At 41.5% G+C, this 11,797-nt stretch overlaps 1 protein-coding gene across 4 annotated transcripts in view; it reads left to right on the top strand.

Moving 5' to 3' along the window:
- Positions 1–11,797, top strand: part of GBF1 (golgi brefeldin A resistant guanine nucleotide exchange factor 1) — a 104,161-nt gene continuing 92,364 nt past the window's right edge. For 3 of the 4 annotated variants that reach the window (XM_071563113.1, XM_071563110.1, XM_071563111.1), the window contains exons 1-3: positions 1–234; positions 6,068–6,173; positions 7,409–7,475. In XM_071563113.1, the coding sequence (XP_071419214.1) occupies positions 227–234; positions 6,068–6,173; positions 7,409–7,475 (181 nt within the window). In that variant the 5' untranslated portion in view covers positions 1–226. Of the gene's footprint in view, positions 235–566; positions 776–6,067; positions 6,174–7,408; positions 7,476–11,797 lie in introns of those variants that run through there. The other variant, XM_071563112.1, reaches the window with a different exon arrangement.

Below are 11,797 nucleotides of genomic sequence, written 5' to 3'. Positions count from 1 at the left end.
TGCGCCCGTTTCCACGTCAGTGCGAACAGCGGCGCCGGCGGCCCTGCCCTGCTCTGCCCTGCCCCGGGACCCAGCGCTCGCCGTGACCGCCGCCGCTGCGGCGGGAGGGAGGGAGGGACGGACAGAGCGGAGACCGAGCCCTCCCACCCTCGGCGCCGCCTGCCCGCCCGCCCGCCCGGTTATGTGAAGCGGCGGCCGCCGCCGGGAGCAGGCGCCGCCATTTTGGATGCGGGGGTCAGTGCCGGGCAGCGACTGTCTGTCGCGATACTGTCGCGACGTGGGGGCGGGCAGGAGGGAAGCGGGACGCGAGGACCGTGCAGGGCCGGCGGAAGCGGGAGCGGGGCAGCGCCGGACCAGGCCGGGAGGCGCGGGGGGTGCGTGGCGGCCGCCCCTCCCCTCCCCGCGGGCCGGCACCGACACGCGTGGCGGGGCCCGCGGGGCGAGGGCAGGACGGGCCCCCCTGGCCGCGACCGCCGCGGGCCTCGGGGAGGAGCCCGGTGGGGCACCGGAGGGAGGTGCCGGTGTGCGCTGCACCTGCACCGGCAGCCGCTCGCCGGATGCCCGGGTGGCTTCGTGGGGGTGGCAACGGGCTTTCCCCGGCATATGGTCAGCCCTTGCGGGGGAAAGCTCAGAGCTCACGTGGCTCGTGTGTTACGAGGTCCGCTGGTGGCATGTTTGTCAGTTTCAACAATATGAAGTAACTGGAAGAAAGAAAATGCCCCTCGCCGTGTTAACCTTAGGTTTCATTTTTACTGCGCAGTGTTGACAGATAAACGTGAGTTGCCTTTCTCTTCTTGATTCCCAGGTCCATCTCACTGGTGCAGCTGAATGTGAGGGCTTGCAGAGGACTTTGTCCCACCTCCCTTTCTCATGTGCCACCCCTGCCATTTCACTCCTGCTTATCTTAATTGCCCATAATTATGGCATCACTGGGCTGCACGGTTCTTCTCCATAGTTATAAAACATTGTTTTATATCACTTGTGTCCAGGCCTTAGGAGTTAGCCTTCCAAGAAGCATCCTCTGAACTTTTGCTGCCTGTGATGTTTATTGCAGAGTAGTTACTACACAGAAAACCCAAGCAGGTTAAATTTTCCAACAGAGGTTCATGTACCTTCCATATGCAGTTAAGGAGGAAGAAAATGAGTTTGTTCTTTATCAGCTGGGCTTCTGGGTAACCTGGCTAGCTGTGAGATAGGCAGAGTTGTTTGTGATTCATGGCTGTGTGTTCTGTTTTGGTAACAGTAAGTTTTATCAGGACCCGAGTGGCCAAGTCTAGGTCAGAGACTATATACATTATTCATGCATTGTCATAAACAGTGCAAATTTAGGCCAGCAGAAGCTTACTTTGAAATACTACCATTCTTGCGTAGCTTGTGATTATGTTGTTTTTCGTTACTGCTGTTTGTTGGAGTAGTTTCACTGGGTCTGACTCGGTTGTTGTAGCTGAAGGCTAAAGTTAGAGACAGGAAGAAGTGACCTGATGGAAGTCTGCCAGACTTTGTCACTCTGAGGCTTAACTCCTGCTTGATTACACAAGAATTGCAGGTGTTTCTCTGTAGAGGAGGAAGTGTTTCCTAAAACTCTACCCAAGACTTCTATGGTAATTCTCAGGAGTAATTTCTGTTCTTATGCACTGGAATGTTTTGGGATAGCATGTTCCAAGGTTAAGCAATAGAGTGTTCAGTGCATGTGTGAGAGATAACATTTTCAGATGTAAATCTTGTCAGCACTTTCATATGAAGATTTTACATTTGATGCTATTTAAGAAATCTGAGTAGTGTTAATTATTGTTTGTAGAACATTGCTGAGGGTTTTGAGAAGGTTATGAATGTGAGCATTTTTTCTTTTATGGCATGCTTAGGCACCAACTTATTCCCAACTGTGAGTGCCAACACCCTCCCTGTTTCTCGTGGTGGCCTGGGCAGCTTTTTGCCTTGGTTTGGGGCTGCTGTTTTCACTGTGCCATGTGCTGAAATTCTGTGCAGGAGAGAACCTGAGGACTGCTCTGCAGGTTTAAGCAGATGTGTGAACTTATCATGAGAAATAAAAAAGAGTTTATGTAGGACTAACTCCAGGGTTAAGGAGCTAAAAAAAAGCATTTGGAATATAATAAGTACCTTGCCTGTTTTTTTTTTCCTAACTCAAGACTACAGAACTGAATTTATTTATTTCTGTACTGAGTCCACTATCTTGTGTTTGATTAAAAATTGCTTGCAAGAAAGGCATCTGGTTTTGAAGACATCAAGAAGTGACAGAACTATGCCTTTGTTAGGAAGGTTGTTTGAAATTGTTTAGTGATCTTCAGTAGTTCTGTTAACCTGTCCAACCAACAGTTTTACAATATTTCATTCTTCAGATCATGCCTTTGTAACATTAAGCGTGAATTCATGTTAGCAATTCTTTTTCAGTAAGTTGAACAAACATTTAATGGTTTTGCTTGAACTCCTACCATGCTTTCGTAAACACAACTGATTGTTCAGTGCTGGTCTGCTAAATCATGTGACTTTCTCTGTCTCTTCAGAGCATTAATTTAAATCTTAAAACTTCTTTCAATTACACTGAGCTCTAAAGTGTGATCAGTTGTTGCTTGTGGTGAAGATACAATTGAAGGAGCACATACAGAAATTATCTAATGGCTTAGAAGGGGTGGGCTTTGAGAAGTGTGAAGTTTAGTGAAGTGATATCCATTACTTGAAATAAACTGAAATTTTTACACGGGTGGATGGTGCTTGTGGTGGGCTTAGCTTTCAAGGTGAATCTCTCTGAAAACAGTTTTCTGGCTTTCCTGCCCATCTGTAGTTACTTTCTGTTTCCTTCTTTAGGACACAGTTGCAAAGGTCCTTTGCCTGAGTGAGGGTATTTGGCTTACTTTGGAATGTGTGTGCTGCTACTTGGTTAACTGCAAGTTTAACTATAAAGCATTATATCCCCTCATCAATGCACAGTGTTGGTGGTACATTGGTTGTGTATCTGATGTTCAGAGATCTGAGAGTGAGTTTGCATCTCCAGCACCATAGGTTAGTTCAGTTGCTCTGGTCCAGTGAGTTTGTTGTATGCATGAAGTGAGTTTCTGTACTTTTGAATGAAGTTACATTCAATGGAATCAGCAGTGAGGAAAGGAGTGCATTCTCCCCAAGTGTTCTCAGATAGTTAGCAATGACAGGAGATAATTTTAAAAATGCCCCCTGAAGTTTTGCAGGGTTTTAATATGTCAGGGGAGCCCTGCCAGGCAACCAGGATTTCTTGCCCCTTGCTTGAAAGGATCAGAACATTTAGTTTCCCAGCAGGTTTAAAGGAAAAGGTGCGTGTTGGAGGTTTGTGCCTATCTTCTCTGTATTTTGCTACTTAGAGTTAGCTGGACATTTTAAGTCTTGTACATTCAGGAAGGACTGAGTTTAAGAACCTTTCCCATCTTGATTCTTTTGTGTAAAAAGTAGAGGAGGTGTAGGAGTCCTACAAGCAGATTCAGTAGTATGCAGAACAGCATTTAAGCTTTGGGATCACTTTAAACAATGTCAGAACTATTGAATATCTATGTATGTGCAAAATATATAATGTATATGTCTGCTATATGCTTTTTGAAATCATGTTTCCATGTCAGTGCTAAAGGCCTGCAACAACGCTGCACAATTTACATGGACAATACTGTTTTGTAACAGTGGAGACTGGAAAAACTTAGATTTAACAGATTTGAATGTATAAAGTATTTCCTCAAAAGTACTGTGGATGGAATTTTTGGTTCCTGAAATTCCTATGCAGAATACTGATATTACCAAAACAAGAAATAAATGAGGAATTCTACACAAAGGTGAAATCTGCCATTAGTGCCTTGTACTAAAGCTAGGACAATAAGGTGGACTAGAAAAAATTGTTATCAATGTATTTTAATGCAATCATATGAATAATATATGGAGTAATTTGCTGTTGAGAACAGGAACATCTCCAAGTATTAGACATAACAGTAGGAAGAATATTGATGGCTCTGTTACATGCAGCTGTTGAGAAAGGATATAAACCTTTGTTCTTCAGGGCACAAGTGAATTACTTGGAAGAGCTATTTATTTTTTGGAATCGTCTTTTAGTGAATGAGATAAACTACGGATCTGGTCTGTCAGGACTGTTTTTATATTGTAAGATACTTTTGTCTTTACCCCTAAATTATTGACTTACACCTGGGAATCATCATCATGGCTAGGCTTTGCAAACGCAGATTTGGGCAGGGCTCTCCCCACATGGGTGTGCCCTTCCAGCCTGCACAGTGGATGTTTTAGGTGAGGCACAGCGTGTGCAGAACTGGCCCCACCGTTTCAGTCCTAAGGTCCATCTGCCACGGCCGAGCGAGCTTGGACAATGACAGCGAAGTCCTCGGGACTGTCACAGCCCCTGGTACTGACCGGGGCCGACCCTGCTGAGCATCCGAGATCTGACTGGATGGGATGGTAGGGGGGCATTGAACTGCCAGGGCCAGTCCCCACTGAGACTCGAACTCAGGTCCTTGGGATTCAGAGTCCTGAGTGCTCTCCATCACACCACGGGACCACCCCCTGGGAATACCATTATGTGTAATTAACCTAATGAAGTAAGAAACAATTTTGCGATAAGATTATTCATTCTATTGCAAACACATGAGAAAACAAAGAAAGAAAACTTATGCCATCGCTTGATAAGGTATCTTTTTGTAATACTTTACTTTCTTTCCATTATTTATGAAGTCCTGAAGCAAATTAGTCTCTTTCACTCAGAGAACATTTGTGTATTTGAAGCGTTGTTGATAATTCAACCATGTTAATGAATATGAAGCCTGACAGATCCAGGATTATGTTCTGGAACTTCTGTCTTGAGTAATGCACCAAACCATTTCCTTCCAGCCTTGTTTTTGCTATGTGGGCAAAAGTCCTTCTCATATTCTCTGTGTTTTTTTACCCCCCACTTCCCCTCCTCAGCTGAGTCTTTTAGGTGAGCCAGTCTGATTTGAAGTGTTTTTGGTCTTTTGCTTCCCTGTGGATGACCTGTTGTAATTTTAAGCTGGAGTCCTCATTTTCCTTTCATTCTTCTGAATTTCTGCCATTTCACTAAATCCTTCTCATTTGCAGACACAGGATTATCTGATTCTTCGGCCTCTTTATCAGTCCTCTTTATTCTTCATAAACAGTTGTGTCTATTTATTCCCCTCCATTCCTACCCATTCCTTTACTCTTGACTCTGTCTGGGCTGTAGCTTGGATAGAGAGAACAGTCCCATAGTAATTCACTCACTGTTTCTTTTTCTCGTGCCATTGCAAGTATTTCTTGCTTTTAATTTTTTCCCCTCCTCTTCTGACACTTCTAGGTACATCAGTTTAAATTTTTTCCTGACATACCTCAGGCTACAGGCGAGTAGATTTCTGCCCTTATCTTTCCCACTTTTTCTCTGTGTTCCATCCAGCTTTGTCTCTAGTTTTGCTCATTTCTCTGTGGAGTCTTAACCATGACTTTTTCACTTCCCTGCTTCCTTGAAAGATTTGTTTGTGAAGCTAGTATGAAATCAACATCTGTTATAAATTACTTTATTTTGTCAATGTTTTAAGTCCCAAAGAGGTTTGCTCTCGCTGGCTTATTCAAGCCATTGATGCTTATTTAATAGAGCCCAAGGTTGGCTTTGTGTTCTGTGTGGAATTGCGGGTCTTTGCCGTAGTGCTGGAGGTGTGTGTGTTATTGCATTGTTATGGATGTCTGTCCTAGGACCCCAACAGTTTGTCTTTCTGTGAACTTATATAAACTGGAACAAAATGAGGAAATGTGCCTAGACAAAGTTGTCTCTTGAATCACAAATGTCTTGTTATAACTGTCTGCTCTCATTTTCTTGCAAACACACCATGGAAAAGTGCCTTTCTTTTGTCTTCTTTTTGACGGAATAACTATTTGTTATGTATAATAACTTATATTGTGTGCGTACACAAAACAAAGATATGAGAGTTTCTTGCATCTCTGAAGGCATCCTCTTGACTGTGGCCAACTTAATGTTTCATATGAGCAAGACAATGATTCTGAGGGGCTGGAGATTAATTTGAATTACCTTTATTTTCAGGATTGTCAGGATGGTGGATAAGAACATTTACATTGTACAAGGTGAAATCAATGCAGTGGTGGGAGCCATAAAGCGTAATGCCCGATGGAGCACTCATACACATCTGGTGAGTTACCTTGGGTTGTTGCTACCTCTGGCAACAGGGAGAAAGAGCTATAGCAGAAACCACCTGGTTTTAGAAAAGTATCTCAATTTTTTTTAGCATTCATTATAGTACTTTTGAAAGTAAAGTTGGAATAACTTTCTGCATTGTTTTGGCTTCTTATATGCCAGTGACTCTAAGCGCTACAAAGCTGGAAATCTTCTACCTTTTTACCCTGTAAATAAGAAAAACTCACTTGTACTCCACGTGGGAATCATCTCATTCAGACTTTTGTCGCCTGGTGTGTCAGGGAGTTTAAATATAGATATATATGGTGTTAATTTGATTTAGCACAATGTTTTAATGTGTCTTTTGTGCCTTTTTACAAAGACAGTCCTCAGGAAAGCCAAGAAATAAAAATTGGAGAAGTCATTATCTATAGGGTATTTTAAAATGTTTTGTATGGCATAGTATCTTTTTTCATCTCTGTTTTGTTGCTGCTAGCTATTCCTCACTAAAACCTGTTAATAGTTTCCAACCTGCTTTGATACAGTGTTACCAGGTCTAACAATGCATTGGTCACTTTATGGCTGCCACAGTGCCAATGTGTGCGTGTGGTGCACTTCAGAATGTCACACAAATAGGTGGCTGTCACCCAGCACAGGTGGTTTCAGTTTGTCAGGGCAGGGCCCTTTTTCTGCCTCCCATTGGAGCTGTGGGTGCGGCTGTGCACAGCCTGGAGAGACTGCTGCTCCTCCTCATTTTAGTATTGTAAAGATAGACTAAGGCTAAAGGATGCAGCTAATTCATATAAATATTGCACTGTGATTCTTTCTCCAAGTTATTTTAATGGCACCAAATGTCATTGTGTTTCTGTTCCTATTGCAATCTGCATAGATTAACATTATAGCAAATCCAGATGAGCCATTTCAATATGGTGTGAGTTAGATTTGCTGTGAAATTTATTGAACAGCAGAAGGCTAATCAGACATACTTCTAAGGGCAATAAAACCAAACCAGAATACTCAGTCTTGGACCTGGACTTTGACATTTGAGCTGTACGATATCGGGGAGCACTAACAGGAAAATAAAATTGCTTCTCTTGGTTTTGGTGGTGTAAATGTGCTGACAGTGATAAACTCAAACCATGGTACTTCTGTGAATGTAACGGTGAGGTCTTTACCAGGCTCATTATAAAGATTTGTCTTCAAGAATATGTTTGCCTTATTAATTATTTCCTTCCTATATATAATCTATAGGATGAAGAAAGGGATCCCCTGCTACACAGCTTTAGCAACTTAAAAGAAGTGCTGAATAATATAACAGGTAAGCTTATACAGAAATCAGCAGGTATGTGGACCTGCTAGGATATATGCAAAAAATGTACAGGTGTACTTATTTGTCTACTTTCGGACAGATAATACCAATGTAAACTAGCACATAAATACCACTGCTACCACTGCTGTCTATGTGGAGAGATATGTATGTGTGAGTATGTGTATATACTTGTGTGTGCATACACACCCACATATTTTTATATTTAAACATGCGTGTTTCATCAAAATAGTGAAGCTTGATAAAATGTGAAATCTGGTATATTATCATTCATAGCCTTTTTGTCCTTTATTTTTGCTTTCTGATCTGTGAATGATGGGAAAAATCTGCCCTGAAAGTAGCATTTCTTTTATTTCTTTTCTCTCATTCCTTGGTTTCTTGGTTTTCACCATGTGTTATCAGTAATAAGTGAAGCACAGATCCTGCTTTCCATTTGGTCTCTTAAATCTTGAAGTGAAAGAATACCTTTGTGTGTGATCACCTTCACTGAAAGAAACTGGAAATCTGTATTGATTACAGAAGTAGAACAGAAGACTGTGGTGTGTATTCTGACCATTTGTTTTCTCGCAACCACTCTTTCTCCCCTTTCCCCTACATTTTCTATTTTTGTAGTTTCAGGAGTGATTGTTTTAAGTGTAACCTAATTGTGTGTTGAGAGTCTGGGAGTGAATCTAGTCTTGAGCTCCTCGTGGCAGTCTGCTGGTTCTTAGGATTTGTCTTCCTGATTGTAGTGTTTGAAAGTAAGCTTTATTTCTGGTCCCTTTATTACAGTGGGTGTTCAGGACTGCACTCAACCTACATTTGAGGTGGACTTTTTGCATTTCTGATTGTGAAGCATGCTCATGCTTTTGTCAGCGCTGAGCCTGAAATCCCATAAAGTGTCCTCCCTAGAAGTGCAGTAGTGCTGCTTCCAGATGCTAACAAGAGGTACTGAGGACATGTGCCAGTTCTGAACCCTCACTCGTTCTTATTTTGTGGCTGCCTGTAAATGTAATTCTTTGCTTTTCTTTGCCCAGTGAACTTCCCTTGGTTGTGAGAAGGACTTTTCTGTCAGTTCATGACATCCTAGGAAACTCCAACACAGTTTGCATATTTGAATAGTATATTTGTTCTGGACATTATGCTTGTACCTGGACTATGTGACAGTCTAGATTTGTGGGTTTTTGGTAAGCTCACTCATCTTTTGTAAGATAGGCTTGCAGTCACCAAAAGTGTTTTGGCTGAACATTTTCCTTTTCTCCCTTCTTTGAGATAAAATTTTCTTTAAAATAAGACTCCTGAAGTTCTTTGCCATTATTGCAAATATCTCTCCTCATCATCAAGAACAGCGAATGTCAGGATGCTCAAATAAATGCAGTATAAGTAAATGTCAGGGACTGGCCATTTATCTAGAGCAGCCAGATACCATGTGCTGTTGACTTGTTGGGGAAAAATGCAAGTTCACTATCAGCATATGTTAGAGAAAGCAAATTTTAATGTACTGAGAGATTCAGAAGCTCCTTTTGAGTATTAGTCATCATGTAATTGTGGCTTCTGCTGAGATAATAGTTGCCTATATATGGTGATGACAGCATGTTGGTTTGACTTCATGGGATTCTTCTAAACACATGATTTCAGCTTCAGTGACTTCCATTTATTGAATAGTGTCTTGAGATGGGACATCATTGCTATGCTCCACTGTTTTCAGTTTTACACATGGACTTGTTCCCAAGCAGTACTTTGAACCATACAGGGTATCCTTCTTCATCTTCCAGGCAGTGAAAAGTCCAAGCTTAGGGGGTTTTGGTGTGGGTTTTTTGGTTTTTTTTTTTTTTTTTTTTTAGTCCTAGACCTTCCTTTCATGTCTCTTTCATTAGCTCATGGAAACACATTGCTTTTATATTTAAATTTATTCAAGCTGTAATCTTTGACATTTGAGTTAGCTTTTAGTACAATTTTGCATTTATAGTAATATATATTATGTATTTTCTCAATCCCCCAAGAACCCATTTTAATCTGTTCCGGATGCAAATTTCAGGCTGCCTTGTCCCATCTCCCCTCTTGCTCTCTCCCTCCCTTCCCCTCCCCCATGGAGCATGTTTGATCAGGTGTGGCAGGAATATCCACTGTCAAGCTGCGCCCTTTATATTAGTCAATATTATCCTTCCTTCCCTCCCACTCCCTTCGTTCTCCTCTGGGCTTTACCAGTTGATTTATAATTTTGGAATTCTCATCGGAGTCTGTAATACAGTTTGTTCATTATTTAACCAAAACCTGTTTAATGAGCAAAGAGAGGCAATGTAAATGTTAGGCATGTTGCAGTGGAGTACCTTTTGTTCTCCTCTGAGCTAGTGGGTATTAACTCTGTCATGACTGTGGTGCTGACATACCCTGGTCAAGGGTATAAAGATGCACCATGTGCCCCCAGCATCCAAAGGTTCCCCTTTCGAAGTGTTGCACCTCAAGAGTAACTAAATTACACGCTGCTTTGTTTGATTACGAAAATAGTAAAAGCTTGCCTGCAACTAAGTATTGGTATCCCATCCCATTGTAACCTCTAAATGGGCTCTCGGAGGAAGCATGTGGAGAAGATCAGCACAAACAATCCCCTGATTATGGTAAGAGTAACTTCACTTCTACAGTTCAACATACCTAGCTAAGGGCCTTGGACCTGAATTATGTGGAATGAGGTTTCTCTTTGAAATTCTGACAGAGACGCTTCATTTCTGTGGCAATTTTACATAGATTTATAAATATAAGAGTTTAATAATTTGAAAATGATCAGCATATCTCCTCTGATCCACTGTCGTTTGGTTTACTGGGGCCATTTTGCATTTTCATGGACTGCATGTATTTTAGTTACTATTGATAGTAGTTGCCTGAAAAACAGGAAGGGAAAATAGAGGTTCTGTTGTCTTAGGTGATGCATAAGTTAATGCAAGATAAATTTAATAGCTGAATGCCTCTTATACTAAGATAAGCACTGTAAGTGAAAGCTTGATGTGGTGTCTTGTATTTCTAATGCATAGAAAAAGCAAAAATCAGTGTCCTGAGTTATGACCATATAAAACGGTGACTATCAAGCTTTGTCCATATATGCAAAATTGAAATACAACTGCGTCTTCAAAGGTTATTCTAAAACTGTTGAAAGCCTGTATTGTGAGTTTGGATCTAGAACCACTGTCAATGCAACTTCCATTTGACTGCTCTGTAGAGTGAGCTGAGTATCTTGAAAAATGTGTCAGGATGTTGAAATACTTGTTCATTTTGTCAGTTTTGTTATGGAATTAGGTCAACAAAAGGAAGCTTCTTTTTGACATCCAGTGATAACTGAGCATTGTCTCTTTCATGAGTGGTTTTCCACTTAGGATGCTCTTGATTTCACCAGGGGAATGTTTTGTAACTGCAAATGGCTGGAAATAAGAGTTAATTAAAAGCCTCTTTTCCATGATTTGATGAGGAATGGGTTTTCTTAAATCTGGCTGTGACTGTTGAAGTCTTCAGACCGTTCTGGTATGATGTAGAGGTAAGAGCAGATACTTCTGTAGTCATTCTTCTCATTGCAGCATTTGTGTTTTGCTTTGTCCAGGAGGATGAGTGCCAGGATTTTTGTGCCTGAAGTTCTGCATCCTGGTGTGTAGGATGGCTTTAGGACAGAAATGACTGAATACAACTGCCTTGTACAAGTCTTCACTGCAGTGGGAGAAGCAGGTGTTTGTGGAAAGTGTGTGCATCAAGAGTATATTTAAATAAGGTTTAAACTAGGTAAACACACCTGTGAAGAGGTGCTTGTGTATATTTTAGGCCCATGAGTGCCAGACTAGAGGGTTTGAGTCCTTTTATCCTCTGGTGGTTCAGAGTTAGGGCATTTAAACAGAAGCTGCAAAGTAAGCTGTTAGAAGCACTCTGATTTCATGCACATTCATGACATTTTAAATGAATGCTTGTACAGTGGGTTCAGAAGAATCTTTTCATGGCTTATTTCATACAAGAAGCTGCTGCAAATCTCCATCTTTAGAGGGTTGGCTGGGGCATTAAGAGCTGGCTAAAGGTCAAATGACTGTAACTGCAAGAGAACCTTTGCCCAGTGTACTGACTTAATATACTTGTTACTGTAGCCATCAGTTTTCTGGTACGTAGACTTGATTGCACACTCATTTTCTCATGTCTGCACTCTGGAAACTCAGTTTTTAGGGAAACTCTGGCAGGTATATAAAATGGCAGAGGAATTTTATCATGTTTTGGGATTAATTTCTGAACTTTTTCTGAAAGATCTAGTTTTAAGAAGTGGTAAATGAAGTAAAAATTAATGTGTGGCCCGTTCTCGGTGCTAT

Source organism: Pithys albifrons, chromosome 9 (genome assembly GCF_047495875.1).
Source record: "Pithys albifrons albifrons isolate INPA30051 chromosome 9, PitAlb_v1, whole genome shotgun sequence".
Classification (NCBI taxonomy): domain Eukaryota; kingdom Metazoa; phylum Chordata; class Aves; order Passeriformes; family Thamnophilidae; genus Pithys; species Pithys albifrons.
The sequence above is the reverse complement of the archived record's forward strand: the minus strand, read 5'-3'. Positions and strand labels throughout refer to the sequence as shown.